The 25,907-nt window shown below is 33.7% G+C and overlaps 1 protein-coding gene across 1 annotated transcript in view; it reads right to left on the bottom strand.

The window, feature by feature from the left end:
* The window catches only part of LOC145684993 (putative defense protein Hdd11-like), a 32,173-nt gene extending 6,891 nt beyond the window's left edge, over nt 1-25,282 (bottom strand). The window contains exons 1-4 of the mRNA XM_081757338.1: nt 25,262-25,282; nt 10,035-10,231; nt 5,265-5,392; nt 319-410 (exon numbers count right to left, since the gene is read on the bottom strand). Of these exons, the coding sequence (XP_081613464.1) occupies nt 319-410; nt 5,265-5,392; nt 10,035-10,231; nt 25,262-25,263 (419 nt within the window). The 5' untranslated portion in view covers nt 25,264-25,282. The remainder of the gene's footprint in view (nt 1-318; nt 411-5,264; nt 5,393-10,034; nt 10,232-25,261) is intronic.
* Nucleotides 25,283-25,907: the final 625 nt, after the last annotated feature.

Raw genomic sequence — 25,907 nt, 5'->3', positions numbered from 1 at the left:
AATCTTTCATCATGGCGTTATATAAGTTTAAAATACACTTATTTCATTCGTGTATCAGCAATTTATTTGTACAAATACATGTTCTGACACTAACACTAGCTCGAGTATTTTTATAAATATTATATTACAAAATATTAACGAAAAAAGGTATCACCGCGAAGTTTGGTACAAAAACTAAAATGAATAATTTCAACTACACCAATTTCATACTACAGATTTTTTTTTTTTTTTTTACCTTAAAAATAAATTTTAGCAATACATTGCTTCAAAACAGTTCCAGATTTTGATTTACCTGATTTTTTTAAAAGTCATACTTACTATAAAATTGCCTTTTCGGAGAGTTTTGGAGGTGCAACCCATTCCACAGTTACTGAATTCTTTATGCTTGGATTATTATGAGTTACAGCATTCTGAAATATATAAAATATTTTCATGAAGATTAATGAACTTTTAATAATAATTTTGGTAACTAGTTGTATACACAGTAACTTTACAGTTATATAAAATATTTATTATTAGCTTAAAAATTTATTTGTTAAATATTTTGTAGGTTATGTTATTTTAAAACAATTCTACACCTACAACAATTCATTTGATCTAATGCTTAGCTTTATTTTTCTCTTAAAGGAAAATTTAAATCCATAGATGACTGCAAAAATATTTTACTTTGGTACTACATACAGATATTGAAATTACATTGTAAAAGTTTTCTAATATTACATTCAAGTTGATATTCACTATTTTTCGTATGATAGTGTGGTAGTCTTAATCTTCGATTTTCTTTCAAGTCAAATCTAATTTTCATTTTAGTAATTTAAGTTTACAAAACTTTATAAAAAAGACAAAACTAAATTTAGTTGTAAATAATTTTATTTAAAAAATTGAATCATAAGTAAACACACTGTTATAGAATCCTGTCTAAATTAGTATTATGCACTAATGACAACTTCATTTATATAATTAAAACTCTACAAAAAGCTGGCACAAAACCTAAACTCGAAAAAGTCCTTATTGCACGTGGCTGTACGTCACGTCTATGAGCTTTTAAATGATCAGCCTCAGCAAAAAATAATATAAAATCTCACGTAAAGTCCAGAGGTACTCAAAAACTAAATAACACAAGATTCATGTCCGTTGTCGTCATCAACATAGCTTAAGTTCTGATCTCTTCGTTTACCAAACTTCAATTTAAATTATAGCAATATTTATATATTTAAAACAATATTCATTTCTGATATACACATGATATCTGTGAAGAGTTTTTGGTTTTCAAACTATGCTATTAGTAAGTACGGAGTCTTATACAATGGCTTCGCCCGTCCATCCGATCGACAAGTAGCAGAGCATAAACTAAGAGATAAGAAATTTTATTTTGATATGGATTCAATGTTCCAAAAATAAGCCCATCTTCACTCCTTATCCTGCTATTGAAACTGAAAATGATAAAACATCCACTTTTCATATTTAAGAACATCTTTCAGTTTCAGTATTATATCCCATAGTTGGAAAAATTAGTCTACACGTAATTTTATCAAGAGAAGGGAGGTACAAGCTCCTAACTTGATATCGTTCCAAGATTTCCATAGATAGATCTTAATAAATACTTATTTTTCGTAATATATTGTTCAAGAGGTAGGGATTAAATCCTAGACCTCGCCTCTTGCGCACGCCACTGGTTGGAAATTAACATTTTGACATTGTAAAACGAAACTTTCCCCTTTTAAAATATCGATAGTATATTGATGAAGCTTCAAAATACATTTATAATTCCCATTTGGCTTTCCCAATCTGTTAATCTTATTATTTAGTGATTTGTTATTGTGTCCTATAGTGAAATTAAAGTAACTTATTTTCAAAATCTGAATTTTTCCCTAAGAAAGTTTTTATTCAATTTTGAAGAAAGTAAAGTAAATGGTGCTATTCAAAGTCTTAATGATGTAGCAATAATAAAAGATTGAAATCAAAATTAGTATTGTAATATATATATATATATATATATATATATATATATATATATATATATATATATATATATATATATATATATATATATATATATATAATCATTGCTTTAAAAAATAGCAAATGTAATGAGATTAATTCATACTTTAATTCATTTTAGTCCTTGTAACATTTACAAAATTTGCATGTAAGAACTACTGACACTAAAGAAACAAATCTTAAAAATAGGCCCAGAGTTGTACACAACAAATTTTGATAATTCGATTGTTTTGAAAATTCGTTCATGCACAAATATATTGCGTTAAAAGAAAAAAAAAAGAAAGAAAGAAAGAAATAGTTGCCTCAAACAGGGATATGTGAAAACTTATTCATAGTGTGCAATTGTGAGCTTTAAAATAATTTACCCATTCAATTTTGTAAGCATATAATGATTCTCAGGTACAGTAAGTATGATTAATAGAAGACTTTGGAACAGAATAATGTTAATCATATTTCGTTAATCATAAGCCAAGAATTTACAAGGTTAAAAAAAAAAAGAAGCATGAAGTTAGAAGTTCAAAATTAAAAAGAATCTCTAGTGATTGCCATTGTATACAATACTGCGGACCAGAAGAAAACTATACTTGAAAGCCACTCTCCATTAACGCCCCCTCCCTACGCTGAGTGTTTAATTTGCGTAAATCGTACATTTTCTAACTATTTAATCACTTCCAGTCTTGTTTTATGTGTCTATGCCAATCATGAGCTGAACAGTGAACCATTTGAAAGGAACTACATGAAATTTGTATTTTTCTAACAATCTGCCTAGTACATCTGCTTTGTTTTGCAGAATGGGCTGCTAATCAAAAGGTTAAAGAAAATATTTCTTTAGTTAAAAGTAAAGTCTCGATTTAGGTATATTGGAATGGCCATCTTCCTATTACGTATGGACTCAAAAGGAAACCCTTTCATTTTTATTTCTTGGCCAGATGTGGCCCGCCACTTGACCATCGCTCAAAACAAACCTGATCCTACTACATTTAAGTGAAGTGCTAACATTACTTTTTGGACTTTAGAATATAAAACTAACATTTAAAAATAAATTAATAATAATAATAATAATAATAATAATAATAATAATAATAATAATAATAATAATAATAATAATAATAATAAACAAAAGTGTGAGGTGAAGGCAGCAGCACCCTGTTTCCGCTTTTCATGTTCCAGGTTTTCCTTCTGCTTCTTTTGGTATTGTGATTCGCTTTATCAAATTCATTTCATCTTAACGTTTCGTAAGTTCGTAATTGTATTCAATTACCATAATAAATTACAATTTGCTGGTTATAGAGTGAAATTAAATTTAGAAATAATAAATAATATTAAATATATATTAATAATATTAACTAGCAAACCCGCACGTCCTGCGCAAGCGTACGACACTATTGTCTGAATGATTGAATATGATACAAAATTAAAAATATTTATGGCTAGCAAAGTAGTTTTAATAACACGTTAATATCTTTAAGAATTTCTCGATAATTACTCTAATTTAAGACGTCCTCGAATCTAAGACGCACCCCGATTTCGCTCGGTTAAATTAATTAAAAATAGTAATATGTTCCGTTTTACTACTACTAAAGCGATCTTTGAAATTGGTCATTTTCGGTGATTTTTATATATCCCTCTCCCCTCCCCATGTTGTGGGGCATGGCATGATAAAAATTATCCCAGGCCCGAATGTCATGTATGTTGAAAATTTGATCCAGATTGGTTGGGTGGTTCAAGAGAAGTTTTATTTGTTTTCATATATTTACCCTCCTCCCCTCAAAGTCTACCATCAAAGTGAAATAATAAATTTCTCAGGTACACTCATGTCCAGAATTATTGTCGCATTTCTAAATATGTTGTAGGAATATAATTTGATAACGAATTCGCCCGGTATTTCTTATGATGTTAGTATGTGTATAATCGGCAAAGACATTTATGGGGCAAATTTTATGTCAAAAGAACAGTAAATAAGAACAATGAAACTAAAATAAAAGCTTTCTTGTCCATTTAGCAACATTCTGTTTTACTCATTCTAATTTTCGTATTTATAATTCTTTTCCTATGAAATTTACCACAAATATAAATTTCCCGATTATACACATAGTATCAGTATTAGAAGTACCCTGCAAAATCACTATCAAATTATATTCATACAAGAAAATAGTTATAGATATGCGACAATCATTTTGGACATGAGTGTACGAACTTAATCTATGTTGAAAATTTGATTGAGATCGATAGGGTGGTTCAAGAGATTATAAGTCACGAACATAGTCACTTTCAATTTGGATCTAAAGTTTTTTGTTCACAGACACCGCTATTAATATATAGAACATAATATTAACGATAATATTAAACTACAATTGAATAACTTAAGTAAAAGAAGTTTTGCATTGGATGGAGCATAAAAGCGAGTGAAGGCTTTTAACCTCCATCCAATGCAGGCATGTACGCAGGAATTCATTTCGGGAGGGGGCAAAGGCATTTGGGAGGGCGTTCAAATTCAATTTGAGAAATTATATTAAAATATATAAACTTGCCCCTAAATTTAGACTAAATTTGCAGAAAAACTGGGATTTTTGGGGGGAAGGGTTCCGGATCCCCGAAACCCACCCCCTGCGTACGTCCCTGATCCAATGAAAAACTACCTTTACTTATGTTTCCAATTATCGTTTAACATTAATTAATACTAATAACTGCACATTTAATCACGTGTAATAGCAATTCATATTTAACACTCAATACTAAACATTCAACTACAATCACCAGCTGAAACTAGTTTCTGTGTTGGCTAGTGAGATACACGTGCAAGAAGTAACAAGAATATAACAGGAATTACTGACGAGCCTATCACCGTTAACTTTTGTTAAGCCATGGCATTTTGAACCATAGAAAAAAAGAATAGGCGTCAATTTTAAAATTTTTGCCAGTAGTCAAAAGTTTGACTCCCATTTTCGCCGCATCTTCCAGATTGCCGCCCGGGGTGGTCCACCTCTGCCGCTCCCTTCACTACGCCACTGGATGAAGGGTAAAACTAAGTTTATCTTTATCTAAAAAATAGTTTCTCACTTTTACTTGAAATTTGTCTTCATTTAAATGTTGGTTATGCTTATAACACATTTGTGAACTTTTAAAGCAACAAACTACCAAAGCGAACACAAGCAAGTGCGATCGACAGATTAGTGAGAGTTGCTGTTTTTAATTAAACTACGTTAGTTTAACTCTTCCAAATATTGTTCAAAGTGGATAAAATAATTAAAAAAAGAACTTACATTCTTTCCAGTTCCGCAGCTTAGTTGCTGAGCATTATTTGAAGAACTCATAAATCGTCCAATAGGCTTGTCGCCAACACGTACTTGGAACAGGAATCCCTTGAATCCATTAGTGCAACTGACGGTAACTTAAAAAAAAAAAAAAAAAAAAAAAAAAGTTAATGTATAATGTCAATGTCAGTAATATGTTCCAAATTTCTCAAATTATATTAGTTTTTGGAAAAGATCTCACCATTTGCATACATTTACTTTTCAATTTAATGGAAACATCTGGAGCTGGAAACATGTTGGATGTCTGGATTGGTACAGTTGGGTGGCTGCCGCAGTGTCAGGTTGTTAGTGGTGGTGTGTTCGGTCAAAATCCATACTACGTGAGAAGCAGTGGAATGGCAGTATGCAGTCAATTAAGTATACGGTGTTGTGTAAATGTGCGAATTCTGATTTCCAAACGGGGAAAATTATCGAGAAGGAAGATTACTTATCGAACCAGATTTCTCTCTTGTATTCATCCGCAGTCCTGTGTGTCTGTATATGTGTGTGTGTTTTCTCGGTACTAACGTTTTCGCGCTACCACGTTTTCGAAATCGCAACCTGATTGTGGCGTTAAAGTTATGTAGCTAATCGGACTGAATACTGAATATACTAGGCACGCTCAGAATGGATGTTTCCCTATACAGTAAACACTAAAGCACTGACTTTCAGGGCTGGGCTGTATTAACGCATGTGTTAGCATGGGCCGCCATGGTCCAGGGCGGTAAGTTTAGGAAGGCGGCAAATGTTCTCGAACCAGATATTGCCCAAGAAAATATTTTCGTCCATCACTATTTTTCTTTAGAAACCAATCACAAGGATATCATACGCGATCAAGGAATCTTGTTCGATCTTTATTAAAATTGGCATGGCGATCGACTGACTAGATTAGTGTACATGTGAAATATGTTACACAAACCTTGGTTCAAAAATTGACAATCAAATGTGTGTTTTAATTATGAAAGGATGTTGTACAATGCATACTATCGACAAAACTCGTCCAATCCTAAATTAAATTGGTATGGTTTTATAGTTTGCCCTATTTATTATAGTACACACATTAAATATTATAATGTGCGGGCTCTTGTTTTTAAGTATATTTATATCGTACATTACTAACTTTCGTCACTGAGTTAGAAAAAACAAAGTATCTATCGATTATCAATTTAAAAGATAAAAAAAAATATGCTAGTTACTGAATAGAGAGCTGTATATTAGCAGTATATGTAATATTATTAACATAAAAAAAATCCTTAGCGCAACGGTATCATTCTAAATTATCCAGAACATGCAGCAATGACATTTCCAATGGCGACTAAGATTATAGAGAATATGATATAAACAAATTTATTTTGGAAAATTAATTTTATTGATAACTGGATTACGGAAGTCACAATTGTTGAAACTTGGACAACATAACATGACGATTAAGATTCATTATGTATTTGATGTCCTGAGTCCTGTATATATATGCTAAATCATTGTAAATTAACTTGCAATCTTTTGTAACAAAGTAGTTCATGACATTTAAATTATATACAATAAAGCTAACAAAGATTATCCTTATTAATTTGTTGACAATTGATAGGAAATACGTAACTACACTACTTACCCTGGATGTTTTCTTTGAATTCCTAGCATTAATTCTACTGTATGCTTGGTCCCTTATGAATAGTTTTCGATACTACATATGTTCTTTGTGAGTAATGCCATCAGTAATATAGTTCATAGTGACAGGGTTGAGACGTAAATTCAACATTATTGTTATTCTTTTTATTGGATTATACAATGACCTAGTCATATTTCCATGTACACTCATATCCAAAATTATTGTCGCATGTCTATAAATATGTTTTCGTAGGAATATAACTTGATAACGAATTCGCCTGGTATTTCTTACAATGTTAGTGTTTATAATAGACAAAGACATGTTTGTGGCAAATTTCATGTCAAAAAAGCAGACATAAGAACAATAACACGAAAATAAAACTTTCTTGTCCATTTAGCAACATTGTTTTACTCATTCTGATTTTCGTATTTATAATTCTTTTCCTATGAAATTTAACACAAATATACATTTCCCGATTATACACTTAAAATCAGTATGAAAAGTACCCTGCAAAATCATTATCAAATTATATTCTTACAAGAAGACAATTATGAATATGCGACAATCATTTTGGACATGAGTGTACATTTATCTGAATAAGGTATATTATATCCGTTTTAAATTTATATTTATCTGGCAAAGGGGTTAATCATATTCCCTTATTAATGATGATTACATCTTGCTATTATCAATACTGCAAGGTTCATTTCATTATGCAAGTTTATTCAGTAATTATAGTATTGGACCAGCCACAAAATTCAGCATATTAGCACATAATATCAGAATAATAATACTTAACCTAATCTAACACTACATACTCTAACCTTTGTTAGCATTGATAATAGGGCAATTAAATATGCATATATTTAGGGACCAACGCATAGGCATCATCCGGATTGAGTACAGGGTAGCAAATGATATATTCTTATTTTTAATCCCGTATTTCATTTAACTGGTCGTATTATTATTAGCTTCCAGCTAATTACAACTGCCTAAGATTGTTTTTATTAATTGCTTAAACGCTATCAGTCTTCAGTAGCTAATGTAGATCAATTATATCTCATTAAATATTTTCAGACGTTATTATAGTAATTAGAATTTTCACCGTATATTCACATCATTATTTTGCAATAAATAATCAGTTGCAATAGCGTGAAAAAAGTTAATTCATTCTAACCCAACTATTCGAATAATCCAAAAGAAGTAATATTCCATGTCAGGTTAACAATAAATTTCAATAATAAAGATAGACCTAACATTTGAAGCAAAACAAGTTAGGGCATGCCCCCTCATAGCTTGTCTGTATTTGTGTGACAGGAAGATAAATTACTTATAATAATGCATTATAACCAATTTAATCAGAACGGATATACTGAAAGTCAATTATAAAATAATAATAATAATAATTCATTGTGGAATAATAATCGACCAGGTGAAGCAGGATTTACTATAATATGGCTCCTTTATTATGTTCGAATTTAGATGATAATTATTTGAAGTGTCAATCTTGTTACCTGTGTTCTTACTATGTACATTTAAGACGCAGTATATATTTTTTCTGCAACTACTTTTTACCACTTTACAGTTCTATTGTAGATTCTTCTGCTTCAATTGCAATTATTTTTGCTGACAATTGCAGGATACAAATTTCTTCGAATCTTCACATCGTACAACCCCGTAAAACATCGTGCTCTCGGGAACAGACTAATGTTTACATCTATAAACAAATTTTGGAGTACATTAATCCCATTAATTTTAATATTTAAATTGTTTTCTCATTAAAAGAAAACTATCTTCTATATATTAGTTTCTAATTACACTATTCTCATTTTGTAAAATTATTTATTCTTTCCACTCACCTAGTCCATCCTGTTATCTGATAACAAATATGAGATTTTTTATTGAAGTTATATACGTGATCACTCATATGCATACGCAATCCAAAAATGCATATTTTATTAATGTTCAATGGGTGTACAGAGTATTCCATGCAGGGTGAAATTCCCAGACATGCCATCAGCCAAATTTTGAGATGCTTTGACTTATTGATTGGTCCAAACTAGGCAAAAGATAAGCCTTGATAGCAATGAACACGGTATCCTTTGGTGCGATGTCGGAAGTGTTAAGGATCGACAGCATCATTGTCTCTCGTACTCGGGAAAACGCATGCTGCGATGTTTTCTTTCACGCTTATAACTGAAGAAAAAGTGAAATATACCGTGACAAAATACACGGTATTGTGAACACAAAAAACATGGAGTTACCGGTTACAAACACTTCCAATTTCCCTCCGAAACACTGGATGTCCATTGTTGCAGAGGCTTACCTACTGCCTACTTTGGACACTCCTTGAAATCAGGGTATATCTGAAAACTATTGAGAACATGTGGGAATTACACCCTGTAGGGAATACCCTGTACACCTGTTGAAAATTGATGAAATATGCACTTTGAATTGTGTATGCGTGGCTTCTTTTGCGCTGATAAGGACCACCATCCACAATTTCTGGAATTCGAAATAGGGCCTGCTGAAATTTTGCTATTTCCCGATTTTGGACAGCCCTAGCTCTGAAACTATGCACTTTTCGCCATAGGTCCATAAGAACTTTTTCTCTTATTTTGATGTGAGAAATCGCGTCTTACACTTTGTCGGTCTAGTTCATTAACACCCTGTATATAAAGCTTGATAATACGGATTCAAACTATTTTCCCCTCTCAATATTGAATACAGAAAATGAGGTGCACCTTATACTCCAGCAAATACGATATTTTCTTCAAAAAGTAATTTTAAAAATTACTGTCGCTGACCCATGTGAGTTAATGCTCAGTGATGTCTACTGAATGGTTCTGATCTCCAATACCAAATTTCCCCCTTCACGGCTTCGTTCTAGTTCATTAAAACAATGCTATTATAGCATTAAAATAATAATATTGTACAGAAGTTTTCAACTCCTTTACATTTGCAACTATCTTTTTCTGAAGCCCTTAAAATTTTAATAACGAATCTTGAGGCATCACAACATACTTACCCATTGAAGACATCTCTGATAACATAACTTGGAAAATTATTTTTATTAGTCGCAATACAAGAGGCTCTACAAGTATAGAGAACTATGTCTTAAGTATACTTACATGTTACTTTGGCTCCTCCTCGTATGCTAGTGGTTGAGGCTTTTGTAGTACAAGGGAAAGTATTGTGCGGCTGAGGTTTTTCACCATGCTGAGGTTCCATTGAGTCGCATACTCCTGCTGGCGCTCCACTTCCATAGCCACTGACGTAATGGACTGTGGCCAATAATAATCCAAGGGCAACAAATGTTGGCTTCATCCTGGAAAGATCAACACTTATTAGGAACATTTATTTTTGTAATTATATGAGGCTCATTCAGAACGTAAGATCCAAAAGTGCCCAAAGATTTCGAGTGGCCAGAGAGGGGCGCGTTTGTGTAGAAGCAATTGTGTTGCGTTAGCGATAACCTGACAAGAGCAAAATGGTGTGGAGTCAGTGGTGAGAGAACTAGTAGGGGAAGGCGTTGTACCTGCGAACACTTTTAGAGTTTTCGAAATTTTGGTTCTAATATTCAGTACTTTTCCTCCAATTTTTGTCATATATTTGAAGTGTCATCTCTTCACTATCAGATAGGATAATTTTTAAACGTGTTACATAATTACAATAATTTTTATAAGATAGAACATATCCGTTTTGTTCATAGGTACTGTACATTATGGTCATGTACCATTGAACAGACCCTCTTGTACCTTTGAACAAAATTATAATTACAACGTTTCTGTGGCAATAATATAAAAAGAAGCCTCAAATATTAACAGTTATAAATTGCAATAAAATATTTAGCTATAAAAAGTTCCCCAGAATTGAATTTCTTAAATTTTAATTTAAAATGGAAGATAAGTTCTAACAAAAACTTGTGAACGATAAACTTGAGCATATACGACTCTTAACTTTGCTTCTTTACACCCAATACTTGTAATGGGAAAATACCAACTAAAATAGGCTAAATCTACATTGTGAATATCAGCATTTTTTGCTACACTGTGAAATCCAATGTAAAATTAACTCAGCAGAACATTGAATGCAAACTCGTAAACCTAACGTTGTTTCTTTATTATAGATATTCTAAAAGTTCAGTTGGTTCATATTAGTCTCTAACTTAGATCTTAATATTTATTCAAAAGCCAATAGGCCTAAATAGCTATCTAGACCATGAAAAGAAAGCTTAAAAAAAAAATTCATTTACTTAACATTGTAGTTGCTACCACTGAAGTCAACCTCAAAAATCAGTTGTTTACTCTGCCTTGTAGTGGATCCAAATTTCGACGGTGGAAAAAACTTTAATGTCGGATTCCATAACATCAATTATTTCCTACTATGTACACAAACTATTTAGTATTTCCAACACGTTTCAGGAACCTAATTTGAAAATCTGTGACTTCAGCATCTACAATTTCACCAATAACACAACTGCTCGTTTGGAATTTCTCTATTTCTTATAAACATTATTCTTCTGAATTAAGGATAGGTCTAACTTTCCTCAAGGCTTCGGAGTCTTCATCACTAGTGGTGTAGTGCTACCATGCAAACTAATGTCCGGAATAAGATCATGTTCTGAACCACTTTGCAATAATTCTTTTAAAATTCGAGGTATGCACAACGGTCTCTGAGTCATACATTGCGATCTGTTTTCTTGTCTATTTCTGATTCTCTTTTTCCGAGCTTCCTTTTCGGGGATGCTTGTAATAATTCTTGTTCTTCCAGATTCCCCCCCCCCCCTCTTGTTCCTGTCTAGCGTGGTTCTGCTTTTGGGTAAGGTCATATTTGCACTTGTGAAATGCTGGCTGTGGCAGTTGCAATAGTGGTCGTAGAAAGCTTTGCTAAAGAGTTTAATTGACATATTATATTTGTATATCTCTCTGTAGCGGTTGAAGTATTACCTTCCATTGGTTGGGGCTCTTCGGATGGCTGTTGAGACAGAATTGATGTTGAATTAGGTCGAGTGCTTTTTCTATAGGTGACTCTTTTGGAGGAGTTCGATCAGTAACGAAAGAACACGGAAAATGATCATCGGTGAAAGTATTAGGGTAAAATGGGAAAATTCCAGTTGATTTAAATCTACTAGTTATATTACTAGTACTGAATGCTCTGCTATACACTTTCCCTGCAATCTCTGCAATTCCATAAATGTCAAATGCCAGGATTGTACCTTTGAACAGTATTATTTATCGTTCAAAGGTACACGATGCAATAATGTTCATAGGTACAAGAGGGTCACCGTTACGAAGAAAGTTCTCAACTAGTTTAAATATTACACAGAAGTTAAAACTAAAACTATTGCTGTACTCACCAATGATTCTATCCCAAGTTTGGAAAAATAAATATCAGAAGTTGTGAAAACCGAAGAGCACAAAATTCAAAAGGTAACTACAAAAAAATGTTAGTTTTGGGTTTGAAAAAATTAAAACTAACACTACTCGCCACAACAGTCAGTAAACAACTGTCAATCACGTTTGTAGTGCCCTTTCTCCCTTCCTCTTTCAAACAAATTTTAACGACTGCTCTGAATTCGAGAAAAGTACAGGTGTTAAAAGGTACACTCATTTCCAAAATTATTGTCGCATATCTATAAATACTGTATGTTGTTGGAATATAATTTGATAACGAATTCGCCCAGTATTTCTTATATGTTAGTATGTGTATAATCGGCAAAGACATTTATGTGAAAAATTTCATGTCAAAAGAGCAGTAAATAAGAATAAAATGAAAATAGAACTTTCTTGCCAATTTAGTAACATTGTTTTACTCATTCTACTTTTCGTATTTATAATTCTTTTCCCATGGAATTTACCACAAATACCGTATACATTTCCCGAGTATTAAAAGTACCCTGCAAAATCATTATCAAATTATAATCAGGTTTCTCGACGCTAAGAAACTGTTCAGATCGAAAGTGTGTTAGGTGTGTGAAGTGTAAGTACCAGATGTCATGCGTAAAGGATGGTCAAAAGATTGTGCAGATAATTCATAGCAGACCGCAATGTGCACAACGAACACTGTAGTGGCCGACTGTTCATGGTTACACTTTGATGGAAAGTATGCAGCAAGCAATTTCGCAAAAACCGGCTGCTCACAATGTTCGAACTTTTATAGTTATCCAGCAACTGCAGTTCTGCAAGGTGTTTGTACGACAATTCTAAATATCTGACAGCTTAACATAAGAAGCAGCGCCTAGCGTCCAATTTGACTATATATTAATTATTTCTGAATTTTAGTTGAGTTGATTTTAGTTTAGCGTCCCTTTCAGCAGCGAGGCTATATGAGACGTGGACCTACTGATTAACGTGGAATCCGAACCACATGAGCTCCCGCCTATTTCTGAATTTTATTCAGAACATACTTTGTGTATTTGTGAATAATAGTAATTTCAAATACCTTGGCAGGTACAGTTATTGGTACTTTAACTTTTTACATCGGTATTATTTCAGTTAGAATTAGTCAAATATCAGCAACTTTTCGTCTAGTTACAAAGCGAGAACAGGCTAATGGCATAAAAATATTATCTGTAGTGAATATTTTAGCGACTGGAAAAAATCTTGATATATGGTGAGATTTTGTCAGGTCCTAGAGAGGTTCGAGGTCAAACTTTTGATAGCATCTTTAACTTCCTTAATCTCAACATGAGTAAGTTTAAAGTGATTCAACAGATGATACTTATTCTTATGATAAACGCTGAAGACAAATTCAAGATTTGTTATAGAGGACTGAAAGTGTTGTATAAATACATTAGCAACATATATTTCGGTATTTAACGTTCTTCATATTTAGGGTATTGCTATCGGATTTTTTTTTTTCAACATAAGCCCAAAAGAATGTTTGGATTTACAAGAATATTGGATTCGTAATAATTTACATAACTATCATAGGCCTATGTGTTTGAAATTTTGAGTGGTTACAGACTTAATTTCTTGAAATGATCGGCAATGTCCCCAATCCGTTGTCTCCATGTTTTTCGATGATGCTCCTTATTAATTTGATTATTCTAGGAGTAAACCAAATAATAGGCTTATATATGTGATTATTTTTTTTTTTTCACGTGGTATACACATGTCAAAAATATTTTACAAGAAGTATCAACAGCTTCGTAAACCGTAGTCCTGCTAGCCACTGTTTCGCAAATAGCAGACGTCATTATCATTTTATAAACCTACATGAACAGACAAATTCACACGTACTTCCAGTTGACGTGGAAAGTTGAAATTTGGCATGTTTATAACCTTAGGAAAAAGAGCAACATTATTTTTAAAAACATTTTCAGGAGGTATTTACAAAAAAAAAAAAAAAAAGTTATAGAAAATTCTCCATGTTATTTAAATGTGTTTATATAAAATGTTTTAGGTAATTGGAATGGAGTAAAAACTTTAAGGTCAGTATCCTTTTAAATATTTGATATTACTATCCAAGTAAATTACTTTAAAAATTCCAACTTTAAAAATTCCAACCAACCTGAAAACTTTTTCCATGCTATTTAAATGTGACACTTTCTACACCCCATAATTATTATTCACTTCCAGAGGGACTAGAATGAAAAAAAATGGCGTGGTTGTAGCTTCCCGAAAATAATCTACAGCAGAATTGCCAGAAGTGAATATTTCTAGTTTCTAGGAACTTTAAGGGGGAGAAGAAATTTTTCCACGTATTTAAATTATTTTTCAATGAAGAATTTAAAAGTGTAGCTACTTCAAACTGGAATAGAAACTAAAAGCTTGGTATGCGTGTAGGGTTTTGGACGCAACAAGACAAGAAAATCAAAATTAAAAATATTATGTTTTTCAGGGAGTTCTATTTCTTAATTCGACATCATATATTTTAAATGAGACTACACACACAAACACACACACACACACACACACACACACACAAGTTTAGGTACTTATAGCAGCTGCAAAATCCTTTGGGGGGGGGGCTGTAACCAACAGGAAAAGTCCGAAATGTTAGGTTTTTGGTATATAGGGGGGTTACGGGGTATATTAGGAGATTTATATATAAAATCTTCTTGACATAACTGCGTTCACAATTTTGTTCATACAGAGATGATACGTGGCATTTGTACTTTCCTCTTAGAAACTTTGTCTCCTTTGTTTATCAAGCTGCATTTGCTATCTTGATTCACAATTACTACCGTTTGAAAATTTAAAAAGATCCGTAACTTCTTTAATATTGATACTGGAAGAAACCTGGAAAATCTTAATCTTTGTAAGGATCTCTAACTTTTGTTTCGATAATTTTTTCAATACACCGCTTTATTATAAAATGGAGCTAGTTTTAAAACTCAAAGCATGTTCAATTTCCTTGCTATTGATCGTAGAGAAAAAAAATGAAGAGCTTTAACAAGCAGAAAAAAACAGGCCGAGCGAGCTCGAGAATTTGGAGGTGAATACCCTTTTTAAAATTAAATAAAATCTGATTTTTACGTTCCACGATTATGTCGTGTAGGCTAAAGAAGACTGATGATGAAAATGAATTAAATGGTGGAATGAAGAAAGTGGGAGGAAACGGAAGAACCCCGAGAAAACCCACGCACGCGGCGTATGTCCCCACAAAGTCCACTTGGTGCGAGCTGAGATCGAACCAGGGACCCCATGCACCAGAGATGAACGCTCTACCCACTGAGCGTTCGCGGCTCCCAACCCCTATCTAGCCGAAGGCGTGTTTCTCTATATAACTGTTTAAATTAGCTTTATGGAAGTTCGTCTGATTTAACATGTGAACTTTTAGTACGGAATCTTTCTGTAGCGGGTTAATAAAACAGGGTGATAATCTTCAGACACTAATGATTGAGGTGAATGTCTCCCTTCAATATTGATATGTGTGAGAACTACATTTAACGTTCCACAAAGGTTATTTTTAACACTTTGCGTTTCTAAATTGTATAGATTCATAAAGAAATATAATTTCCGGCAAGTGTTGGTAGAAACAAGAAAATCAAAATCAACTCCGATTACGTGAAATCGGTTCCAATCTCCTATAAGGAGAACGTTACTTTGTGGTTGTAGAAAGCTACACAAACAGTCAATATAATTTTGATATACGGAGTAGTTAGGTTCAGGTGGAAAATACACGAGACCCACAAATAGCAAAGAAACATTTACACTAATTTTTATACATGTATAAACATATCAACAAAGAATTCAAAATTTTGGAGGTGCGGCTAAAGATAGTCACGGGGGACTCAACCTCTTCTGGTCACCCCCTAGCTACGGGCCTGCTTCCAAGGGGAAAGTGCATTTGATTACCATATAGCAACAAGGGAGCTCTCAAGATGTTTATTAGTTTAGGGAAACAAACAGCACGCAGTGGCATATTTAAGGGGGGTTCTGGGCTTAAGCCCCCTCCGAAATTTTATTTCCTTTTTTAAAATAATAAAATATCTTGCAGAATTTTCACATTTCCAAGAATAAAGTTAGCAAAGCACCCCCCCCCCCCGAAACAAAATCGTAAATACGCCACTGAGAACATGTAAAGGCATAAAGATCAAATTGTTACTGCTGTCAAATTATGTTTAGATTTAGCTGCTCATCACTGCCATCCCGAATTCTTTAAAATAGTGCAGGAATTAAAGAATATTTCTTTGTGTAATTTTCTAGACACTACAAAATATTACGTACTTAGCTTTTATTTATATATTTGAAGATGTCACATAGCCCTAATTACTGTAAAATTAGTGGTATATATACTATCATGGTTCGTTCTTAGTTCGTCACCCAAGCTAATGAGATCATAATCGAATTGAAGACTACTCTTTCAGAATGGGAAACTTTCGACAAAACCAATTATTCCATTAAGAGTCTTCATCCCGGCGAAATTAAAATACCACTAATTTTACAGTAATTATGTGATATCTTCAAATAGATAAAAGATAATCGAAATGGGGAACAAGAGCGCCCTAGACAATATTATTTTACATGAGAAACTGTTATCACGACTCACTTATCTGCTTTCCATTTCGAACCATTTTGAAAATCGGCATTTATTTTCGCGTTTCTAAACAGCTGAAAACGGGAAGCCGCTAGGTGACTTGTGATAACGATACCTCACGCAAAATAATATTGTCTAGGGCGCTCTTGTTCCACATTTCAGTTATCTTTTATCTATTTGAAGATATCACATAATTACTGTAAAATTAGCGGTATTTTAATTTCGCCGGGATGAAGACTCTTAACCCGTAACTTAGCAATGTGGGAAAGTAAATATTGACTGATGAGCACTTAAACATCAAAATTTGACAGACATAACATTATTGTTGGCTTCGAAGTTGAACAACCCAAAAAGACAAAAATACTGTTTTGTCAACTTTCCGTTCATTGTCCTTGTCAGATTGTCAGTTGCTTGCGCCCTAACTTATGAAATTTGACACGTGTTATCAGAAAATTGTACCCCTCCTTCCTTTCGCATTACTTTGTAAAGATGAGAAAGACATACTCGAGAAGAGGCAACTTTTTTTTTTTTTTTTTGAGACGAGACAGGCTTAATCCTTTGTTTCGCCTAATACACATCACTAATTAAATTCAGAAGTTATTTTATTTGATGCTTAGCTTGAATTTGATTTATATATTACACAACTTCAAAGGAGTTATTTACAATTACAGTATTAGAAAGTATTCTTGAAATAATCATTGTTACAGAACAAATAAGCAATATGCATGTATCAAAACTTATTTGCGGATGCGGACTGAAATGTTACGAGTGAGAATATTTAGTATCCGCGCATAACTCTAGGCAGATTATGCGTCCGTGGCATACGAAACGGGATTTCGAGCTTAAACCCTGTGCTTGACAGCAGCATCATTTCAAGTTTGGACAGCTCATATAGCCTCGCTGCTGAACGGGACGTTAAACTTAAAATCAACTCAAGTGAAATGAAATGAAATGAAATCTTTAGTTTTACGTCCCACGGTTATACCGGTTAGACTAAAGGAGACTGTGATGAGAGAAATGGTGGAATGAAGAAAGTGGGAGGAAACGGGAGAACCCCGGGAAAACCCATGAGCACGGTGTTTGTCCACCACAAAGTCCACACGGCGCGAGCTGGGATCGAACCAGGGACCCTAAGCACTGGAGGTGAACGCTCTACCACTGAGCCACCGCGTCCCCCAAATCAACTCAAGTTGGGAGCTGAACCTGCGCTCTCTACACAGCGCATCATCCACATATGAGCATGAATCTCCTTGTTATTCCTCACATCTGTACATGCCCCTTTACAAACAAAAGTGAAAGAAGTCTTGATAAAAATTGACAAGAGATGACATAAAGGGGAGATTTTTTTCGATTACTTTTTCAATATCTCGGAGCCTACTTCCGGTTGGAGTTTTTAATTCATATATGATCAGTGTTTTCTTCTTGTATTCAGTATGTAATAACTAGAGACCGGATGTTAGGCAAAATGCCTATTCCTTAATATTAAAGATATGATCAAAAATAACGTTTTAAAGTTTATATGGGTGGTTATAGTTTCAATTTAAGCCAATTTTATTTTGCCTATTTCGACCTTTACTGCCTAAATAATTGCTTTAGTGCCTAATGTTGCCTATTATATGCATTTTCTTCAAAATAAGCCTTCATTGGGAAAATATATAATTTATATAATATAAATAATACACACACACATATATATATATATATACGTATATTAGGTGTTTGTAATCACAAGCACATATACAACATATAAAAGAATCAACTTCAAAGGTGTGCACATACTTCGGTAGGTGATTAGTGATATCAAAAGAAGACAAAAAGTCCTTTTGTATTTTGTCGAATTCCATGTCGTGTACGAGTGAGGACAGTGGTGCCAACTGCGAATCGAAAATCGAATTTTGACAATTGGAAGGGAACAGAAAGATGTGCACATACTTCGAGAGGTGAAACGTGACATGAAAAGAAGACAAAAAGTTCTCTTGAATGTCACGAATCACCTCCCGAAGTATGCGCACAACTTTATGTCTCGTTCCGATTGTCAGGATTCGATTTTCAATTCCAAGTGCCCCCCCTGTCACTCGTACACAACGGGGAATTCAACAACATGCAAGGGGACCTTTTGTCTTTTGATGTCACGAATCACCCCCCGAAGTATGTGCACATCTTTCAGGTTCACTCAGTATATATGGAATGCATAACAAGCTTCGATTTTATATATACAATAAAAGATGATGTTAAACAAGTATGTTTCTATATTATTTGAACATTATCTATGACCTGAATCTATTTTTTAATTTTATTGAGTATTTATCTTCATTATTTTGAGTTACATTTTAGTGCCTATTTTGCTGCCTATTTTTTTTAAATTTTTAGTGCCTATTTGCCTGCCTATTTTTCAGGTTTTTAGCGCCTCAACATCCGGTCTCTAGTAATAACCAAATACATTACACACACAATTATGTCAGTGATATATGGTGTTCATTGGGCAAAATACTCCAAACAATACAAATTCAACTTAGAGTGGAGAAGTAGTTATCCTTCGTTTTTCATTATTTGGCCATGAAAAACGCCTGCGTGGGATGCAACCCCCTATGCAATTATGCTATGTTGGAATGTATAATGCGTAGGATATGACGCTTTAGTTTTTTCTAATTTCAACACTTCCAGTGTATCCGTAAAAATGTAATAAAGAAATAATGACCGTTTTTTTAAATACTCAATTAGAACTGGACAATCTACATAAAATTTGCAATCGATCAGTGAAAACGTAATCTTTCTCGAGCCTGTAGTTTCCGAGATTCATTGTCGAAATTATTGGCCACAAACATATAAACGTCCACAAACGTATAGTTTAAAAACAACTCCAAAGATGGCAGCACAATTCATTTTAATTGATTTTGGAAAAGGCTTAATAAAATACAAAGGCTTTGAACAATAATTTAAAAAGGATAAATTTTATGAAAAACTGTTCTATTTAAAAAATTTAAAGTACACATACTTTAAAATATATGTCATTATTAAAAGTGAAATTACAAATAACCGTAAATCAAAGGTTTGAAACTCAAAGTTATAGCCTAGGTTGGAGCTTAGGCGCCTCTGTTGCTATTGTAGCATTTTATAAATACAATACAATTTATTAAAAGGACGTGTTCCCCAAACTCAGGAAGGAGTAATTACCCCTTGCCCTCCGCAAATGACTCTTCTGCTTCCTAAGCAAGGTATTATGGAAAAAATAACATTTCCAATATTATTGTGCATGTAGAAAAAAAAACCACGCTTGTCCTAAAAGGAAATTAAATTTAGTATTCATCCCCTTCTCCCTTTAACGAAATTCTGCGTACGCTAATGCTTTGTAATGTTAATCATTCAATCCACACACCATTAATTTTACATTACTTCATGTACTCTTCAAAATATTCAAATTAATCAAGTGTAACCAATCATGTATTTTCTTTCAATTCTTCTCTTTGGCAAATCACTGTTTTCCCCGAGGGCTCATCTCCACTTTCTTTGACTGGCCTTGAACTTATTTTTGTTTATCAAACCAACCAATCAGTTCAAACATATACAAGGAAATCGTTTCGTTAGTTCCCATCCTCAGTGGGAAGCAGTTTTGAAATCAAGCTAGGATTTTTCCTTGGCCCAAGGCGAACCACAATTTGCGAAGACATCTTGACGAGTATACACTTAAGATTCTCATCTGTATAGGACATTCTCAATCATAATTACACTAACCTAACTTGTACTTCAAATGTCAGCAATTTTCTTTACTTCCTTGTTTAGTTTGTATGGATTTTATAGAAGCAATTATCCGCGATCTTAATCCCAAGCACTGGTAGGGCGGGGCAGTGGCGGCTTCTAAGGGAAGTCAGATCGTAAAAAAATAAAGTTTCATATCCACAAACCAAGGAAAGAAAACTTGCGTAATGTACTAATTCTTGTATAAACAATTAGTACAGTAGTCAAGTTTCCTTCCTTTAGTTGCGAACAATAAGTTTTTTTTCTATATGACTTTCCTTGCAAGCCGCCACTGATCGAGGCACTTTTCTAAGCTATTATTGAGAGGCTATTAGATTGTTACTTTAATTTTGGGAACCATCTGCTTGATATAAAAAACTGATTTAAGAAAGTCAAATTACGGCAATACAGCAGGTATGGTGATCATACATCTACCTGAAAGCAGTCTAGTGGTTATAACTAGGGGAGGGGGAGTTGATTAAATGTCATCTGTTTTCTGGTATAGCGGACACAATACCCGTCAAATACACATAACATTAAACTTCGTTCTGTGGCGTGGGAGACGAGGGTTCGATACCCGGCGGAGCTCATGTGGTTCGGATTCCATGTTAATCAGTAGGTTCACGTCTCATATAGCCTCGCTGTTGAACGGAACGTTAAACTCAATCAACTCAACGAAACAAAAAAAATGTATTTTTAAAATCGATTGTTGAGACAGTTTTCGACTTCTTGAAAAACAAGATTGAGAGTGAGAATTGACAGACATCTGCAAACTCATTCGCTCACCACTATCTTTAATACATTTTGCCAATTTTCTTTTTTCCAAGTCTAGTTTTTTTTTTTTTTTTTAATTTTTCCTAAGAATTTCCTTTTAACATGTTATACAATCGTGTATTTGTTTACATTTCCTAATACAGGAATCGACTGAGTTGAGATTGTGACCTTCAATTAATGAAGGCCAAGCGAAACCAGAGCAAGGAACCAGAAAGGAAGTAAAGTACAAAACTCATACTCTCAATGTCAGATATAATTATTCAACAAATATCTACCATGTAGTAACGCTGTAAGGAAGGGGAACAGGCTCCATAAAACTGGATAAATGAGTGGCGGCCCTTTAGGGAAGCCACATAGGCTAAAATTATAAACTTTTATCTCTACAAACTAAAGAAAGGAAATTTCTCTATAATTCGAATTCTTGAATACAATTGAATGATTAGCAAGTTTGCGAGATCCTCGATAGACGGAAAGGACGTGTAGAATGATCACACCAAACACGAACTCCACAGATATATCTTGCCATATAAGTCTTTTGAAAATCTTAAAAATCGGGTATCAGGATAATCTCCAGCAGAGAACAAACATGTTGAAGAAAATGTACAGAAATATAACAATGTTTGATGGAGTGTTTAGAATGGGTCACAGGCGTGCGTTCATTTCTGGTTGGTTTTACAATTTGTAAATCATACAAGCATATATTACACTAGCAAAGATTCCCTCGTGTTACTGCAGGCATTTTCTTTTCTTTCTTTTTTTTCTTTTTCTTTTTTTTTTTTTTTTTTGTTCCTTCCGTCTTCCGTTTAAATTCGCCTTAAGGAAGTCATGTAGGAAATCGTAGAAATTCGTACATCTCGTAGGGTACTTAATGAACCACCTTCCAATCCTTTTTGTCTCGTAGGTCTAAGGAAGAAGGGAAACAGCTAAAACACGCGTTTATTTTGAATGAAAAGTCCAAATACCAATTTTCATGTCTAACGTTAAGGGTTTTCGAGATGAAATAACTCGAATTTCATTCACGTTGAATTTCCAAAAGTCCTTTCTTACCAGCTTACGTCACAAATCCTATGTACTGTACAACTTCCAAGCTTAAGCAGTATGACCTAGGCATTGATCAGCCAGGACTTCTTATGGAGATTTATTAATCATACATGCCCATATTAAGAAGAATTGTCATTATCTAATACCGAAATCCCAATCACAGTTGTGACAAAATAAAGATGCCGTCACCCCCCCCCCCGAAAAGTAACAACACCTTTCTTTCCCTAGTCATGAAGGCAGGTAAAATTTATACACCAAACAGATTTAAAAAAAAAAAAAAAAAAAACTTTGGATGGTCCATCTAGTCTGTCACTACTTGCTCATATTATACTTATTATTATTATTATTATTATTATTAGCCTGATTTTGTTTTTCATTTGTTACCAAGGAAGTAAAATTAATCCACTCTCAGGTGAAAATTATAGAGTACGATCAAATCCTTTATTATTCTAGTCTATATACAGAGTATTCGCGATAAAATAGATGGCTTTTCCAAACACTAGCCTGAAGTATAAGACTACGAAACAGTATTGAAAAAGAAGTAGGAAATATGAAACGTGAAAAGCGGGTTCGACAACAAAGTTCATTTTTGCTGTGAGCCCGTTAATTATGCCATTGTACAGTACGTAAACAATTCAGGACCAGGAGAAAATACATTTATTATTATTATTATTATTATTATTATTATTATTATTATTATTATTATTATTATTATTATTATTAAGACACTAGCTTCTTTCCAATCCTATTTGCGCACCAAACCATGGTTGTACGAACATTACGTAATTAAGTACTATAGCTGGTCTTCCGGAGATCAAAATGAATCATTGGTCGTTCACGCGAAGTTGTAGCTTTCTTTATGTCTCGCTAATTCGACGTATACTTTTGTTTTCAAGGTCTAACGAAAATTCAAGGCCTGTAAACGTGTTAAGAAAAAAGTCTGGCATTGAAATTTTCATTACCGTTAAAAGTAGAACAACGCAGGAAATATTTTCAATAGATTGGGGAGTTTCAATTATGGGTTTTATCTGGAGCTGCAACCAGTGGCGTATTTAGGGGGGGGGAGGCTTCCGGGCTTAAGCCCCCCCCCGAAATCTTACTTACTATAGTAAACTATATGAAATATCTTGCAGAATTTTCATATTTTCAGGCAAAGCCCCCCCCGAAAGTTAGCAAAGCCCCTCCCGAAACAAAATCGTAAATACGCCACTGGCTGCAACAGACAATTGCCCGCTGAATCGATAGAATAATATACTAATGTACTTAAAACTACTTTCATCTGAAGGTTCTTCGTCCCCCACTACTGATTTCAATAAAATAAATTCTCATTGTTGAAATGTAAGTCCTTAACTTATTAGAAAATTAAATTTGTACTACGTAGAATTTTGTTCAATCCTTTCTCTTCGCTTAGTTTCAATGTGAACATGGGCGCCTGAAGAAAATTTTCTAGAGGGTTCATCTCCCTAGTTGCTATATTACGTTTGGTATTTTTTTTTAAGAAAATCTTAAGAAATTTAATACATTTCCTGAGCCAGGGGGACTCGGGCTTCCCCTTCGGGCGCCCATGAATATATATACCATAAACTAGCCTTCGGCTGAAACAAATTTAATTATTTAAATGGGAAGTCCATATAGTAAATTTCATGTCTCTAATCTTCAGAGTCCGAAATATGGACATTTTAAGATAACTGCCACACCCCTTACCCCCACCCACCTTTCCCGTCGAATTTCCAAAATGCTTCCTGAGTGGTACCTTACGTCACAAATCCTACACACTGACCATATTTCAATTTCCTAACCTGAGAGGTTTGATCTGAGCGTTGATTAGTCAATCAATCATCACTTCTTTCATTTGTAGAGTTTGAAACAAAGATTAAAGGAACTTTATAGGCTATAGTTTGAGTGAGCGTTGGTTTCCTTTTAGTTCTCCCGATTCCTCCCTCTTTTGACATTCTACTATATCACCCACTTCATCACAGTGTCCCTTAGACACTATGCAAACTCGTCGGATGTTTAAAAAAATATCACACATTTCAGTTTATCAATATACTTCATGATGCGTGCATAACAAATAAGCCCACTTATGTTTAATGTATGGGAGAAATATTGGAAGAATATCGAGCATTTTTTTGAAGGGGGGGGGAGGGATTCAGCTGCAGTCTTATTAAAATATACTAGATTGCGGTCGCAGTGTCAACATTTGGGGAGGACAGGAGGCAATTGCCCACCTAAGTTTGAGACATGCATTTCAAATGTGTACTAATATGATACTTAAAAAAACGAAATTATGTTAGTGGACAATTTTGGGTCCCTTCCCCTGGCGAAACCTAATATGACGCCACTGAGTCACAAAGGTTTAAAGTTTTTTGCAATTCCGATTTCAGCTCAGTGAATAGACTATAAATCGGATAAGAAGATCCGAAGATTTTGATCTGAATGTACTATCACCACAAATATGATTTACAATATTTGGATTTAAACAGTATCAGAAGTGCCACTGTTCGTCTCAGCAACCCCCAAAATTACGGATTTGACACTAATATCGGTCATTTTCGATCATTTTAAAATATTTTCCCCCTCCCCTAAGTTCACCGTCAAAGTGAAATAAAAAAAAAAACCCTAGGACCGAACCTCATCTAGGTTGAAAATTTAACAGAGATCTATCGGGTGGTTCAAGCGGTACAAAGTCACAAACAGAGACTTTCATTCATGTTTTATATATATATATATATATATATATATATATATATATATATATATATATATATATATATATATATATATATATATATATATATATATATATATAACATTAACGTACATCCTGAAAGGATATTCAAGATTGAAAGGTTTAAACAAATTCCGCGTACACCACTTGATAAATGTAACTAATTCAAGTGTTGGATAAATGAGGATAAAGTGGGGACTATGAAAGCCCCAAGAAATTTCACGTAGCCCACACGCTACTGTAAACACACGCACATACGGTCGATGTTCGAACCTAATCCTCCGCACTAGAGATGAGCACTTTCCCACTGAGCTACGGTATGAAATATTCGTTAACACTGCATTAATTATTTTGTCATATCTTATTCACAAACAGAAAATATTTGACAGCGACTTAAACCTATTCGTAATTAATTTTACATAAAGACATGAGAAGCATTAAGTACCCACTAATATACCTGCACCATTAAGTAAACAAAGAAGAAAGAAATAAAGAGTGAATGTCTTACCTGTCTGCTTTTGTGTGAGTGTCTGGTCTTCGCTGATAAGCCACCTATCTGCCTAAGTTCGTATGAACTTCTTCAGGCCACAGTGATTGTTGATTGGTGTTGAAGTGCAAAGTGAAAGCGGAATTTTATCCAATGACATTAAGCAAGCTCTTTTTCCCTATTCGCACACAAGGATGAGAACTTATTATGTGTTAGGAAATGGCATGTAAAGAAAGAGAGTGAATCATTATG

Source organism: Thermobia domestica, chromosome 1, assembly GCF_964235325.1.
Source record: "Thermobia domestica chromosome 1, izTheDome1.hap1.1, whole genome shotgun sequence".
Classification (NCBI taxonomy): Eukaryota; Metazoa; Arthropoda; class Insecta; order Zygentoma; family Lepismatidae; genus Thermobia; species Thermobia domestica.
This window is presented reverse-complemented; position numbering and strand designations above follow the sequence as displayed.